The sequence below is a fragment of the Egretta garzetta genome, unplaced genomic scaffold, assembly GCF_000687185.1.
Source record: "Egretta garzetta isolate BGI_Z169 unplaced genomic scaffold, ASM68718v1 scaffold424, whole genome shotgun sequence".
NCBI lineage: Eukaryota > Metazoa > Chordata > Aves > Pelecaniformes > Ardeidae > Egretta > Egretta garzetta.
In genome coordinates this window covers 2098923-2101354 of record NW_009259489.1, presented here as the reverse complement: position 1 = coordinate 2101354, position 2432 = coordinate 2098923, and the positions used below count along the sequence as shown (strand labels likewise).

General features: G+C 48.6%; 1 protein-coding gene across 3 annotated transcripts in view; it reads left to right on the top strand.

The window, feature by feature from the left end:
• The first annotated feature begins 378 nt into the window (after positions 1-378).
• LHFPL2 (LHFPL tetraspan subfamily member 2) overlaps positions 379-2432 on the top strand; it is a 16333-nt gene continuing 14279 nt past the window's right edge. Inside the window, exons 1-2 of one of the 3 annotated variants that reach the window (XM_035892813.1) lie at positions 379-392; positions 759-1529. In XM_035892813.1, the coding sequence (XP_035748706.1) occupies positions 1100-1529 (430 nt within the window). In that variant the 5' untranslated portion in view covers positions 379-392; positions 759-1099. Of the gene's footprint in view, positions 393-511; positions 560-582; positions 1530-2432 lie in introns of those variants that run through there. The other 2 variants (XM_035892812.1, XM_009637248.2) reach the window with 2 other exon arrangements.

Genomic DNA, 2432 nt, shown 5'->3' with positions numbered 1-2432 from the left:
ACCCGAGGCTGCCGGTCTTGGCATCAGTTCAAGATGAGGTGTGTGATATACCTGCAGGCAGATTGCTTTTCTGAAATGCTGGTGCAAATCTGGATACAGAAGTCAGGGAAGCACCACTCCTGGAAAAGCCAGGCTTCAAAGGGATGGGCTGTGTCACCACGTCACAGGGCAGGCTGTCCCCAGCTGCAGTCCTGTTTGCCGCCTCTCGAGGCTGGGGTTGGCTCAGCTGCAGTCAAGCAGAAACCCAGCACGTTGGAACAAGGTTCCTTCATTGCCCCTTGCACCAAGGTGCCCATGGCATGCGGAGCTGTGCCCAGCTTCCTTCCCGAAAGCGTGCCGTGCCTCCCCAAACTGAAGGCAGGAGCTGCACATCTGTGAAACTGCTTAAACGTGTATGAACATTTTGCTGGGTAACTGCCAGCAACCTTGGTAATTTCGACCAGAGGAAGATGATGGGGGCGTGGTGGTAAAAGTGGGTGGGACCGCTGGGTGTTGCTCAGACCTTTGCTTGCAAAGTGCTTGACAAACACCCACAATGGGATGGGGCAGAGCAGATACTGTAAGTATGGCTGGGCAGCGGGAGATTAATTGCTCCCCTGGGACAAACTGGGGAGGTTTCCAGCAGGCTCTGTTTGACGGGCCCTTGTTAAAAGCTTTTGCATGTTGAATGTGGATCTGTACGAGATCTTGGCTCGTTGTGGGGGTGGAAACGAAGACTTTTTTCTCACTGCTAATGCGTTGTCTCTTTTTTCTGTTAGGTGTGTGATGTCAAACAGTGGGCAGTCCTTGCGGCCTCCCCCGCCAGCCTGCAGTGTCATGTGCCAGTATGAACATTAAGAAGGAAAACCGTACTTCAGAGCTCAGCATCCCAGAAAGAAGAAAGGAGGAACTGACTGCATTGCTTGTAAAACTTGGGGCCGTTCACTTTTTCTCCTGAGAAATTTCATCTTGGCCTTTGTGAGAGAGCTGAAAGAGCAGGCAGAGCAGCCGCAGTGATTTTCTTAGGGTCCTTTTTTTCTTTCTTAATTTAATTTTTTTCCCCCTCGTGCCTGGATTTTAAGACTGTCAGCTGCACTGATCACAAGCACTGGACATCAATATGTGTCATGTCATTGTAACGTGTCGGTCGATGCTATGGACTCTCCTGAGTATTGTGGTGGCTTTTGCAGAGCTCATTGCTTTCATGAGTGCGGACTGGCTGATAGGCAAAGCAAAGCCTTCAAGCTCGGAGGATGTGGACAACAGAACGGGGGGGTCGCAGGAGCCTTACCATCCGACGCTGGGCATTTACGGGCGCTGCACCAGAATCTCCCACATGCAGCTTTCTAGACGAGACACGCTTTGTGGTCCTTACGCCGAAAACTTCAATGAGATTGCCAGTGGGTTCTGGCAGGCAACAGCTATTTTCCTAGCCGTGGGAATCATGATTCTCTGTGCTGTGGCGTTTGTGTCTGTCTTTACTATGTGTGTGCAGAGTATTATGAAGAAAAGCATTTTTAATGTCTGTGGGCTGCTACAAGGGATTGCAGGTACGTGTACTTTGAAAGCAACTGAAGATTTTAATTTGAGGGCCATTCAGCTGAAGAAATACAGCAGTTCTATCCTGTCTACAGACAGGCTGCATTAGGCAGACCCGAGGCAGTTCTATATGCTGGTGTTTATTCAAACACAACTGAAATCTATAGCTACACAGCATGCAATACATTGACATTGGCAGCAGAACTGCAACCTGATGTGTGCCAAAATGAACTGACCAGTGTTGCTTTTGTTTGTTGTTCAGTTTTTTCCCTCTGTTTGAATTTCTTTCAGTAAGAAAAACTTCTCTCCTTTGTTACCAGCAGAGAGCAAAGTTAATACCCACGTTAAGGCAGTCTATCTCCCTCTTGCTACTTTAGTAATTTTTCCATGGACCAAAGGCAGTTCTCTCAGTGTCTCAGAGGCTTCATGACTGTGGTGAGAGCAAATACCACCCCTGGGATAAGAACAGCCTGCAGTCGCACAGCCAGTTCTCCGTCGTTTCATGCTAAGCAGCCTCCTTCAAGGCTGTAAGCTTGACAAGCTATATCTTATGATAAAGCTTTCTTTTAGCCAGCTTATTGTTCAGCTGCAGTTACACAGCCCAGTGAGCTTACATCCTCACTGTCCAAATATCAGCTGTGCTTTGCCTGAAAAGACAAATTGGTTCTAGAGATTTGGCGTTTCTGTTTAAACCCATGGATTTTACAGAGATTAAATGACTGTTAGTAAACCGATGCTGGACAGCCCTAGTTAGGGAAGTATTTGGCTTTCTGTACTCACCAGCGAGCTGTGGGGAGAACCTGTCCCATATGCAGGTTTTCATCTTCTGTGCTTGTGGTCATCTGGGCGGGCAGAGTGGTCTTCTGCCCTACCTCTGGCAGCCCTCAGAGACCTGTGAGGAGAGAGGGAATGAG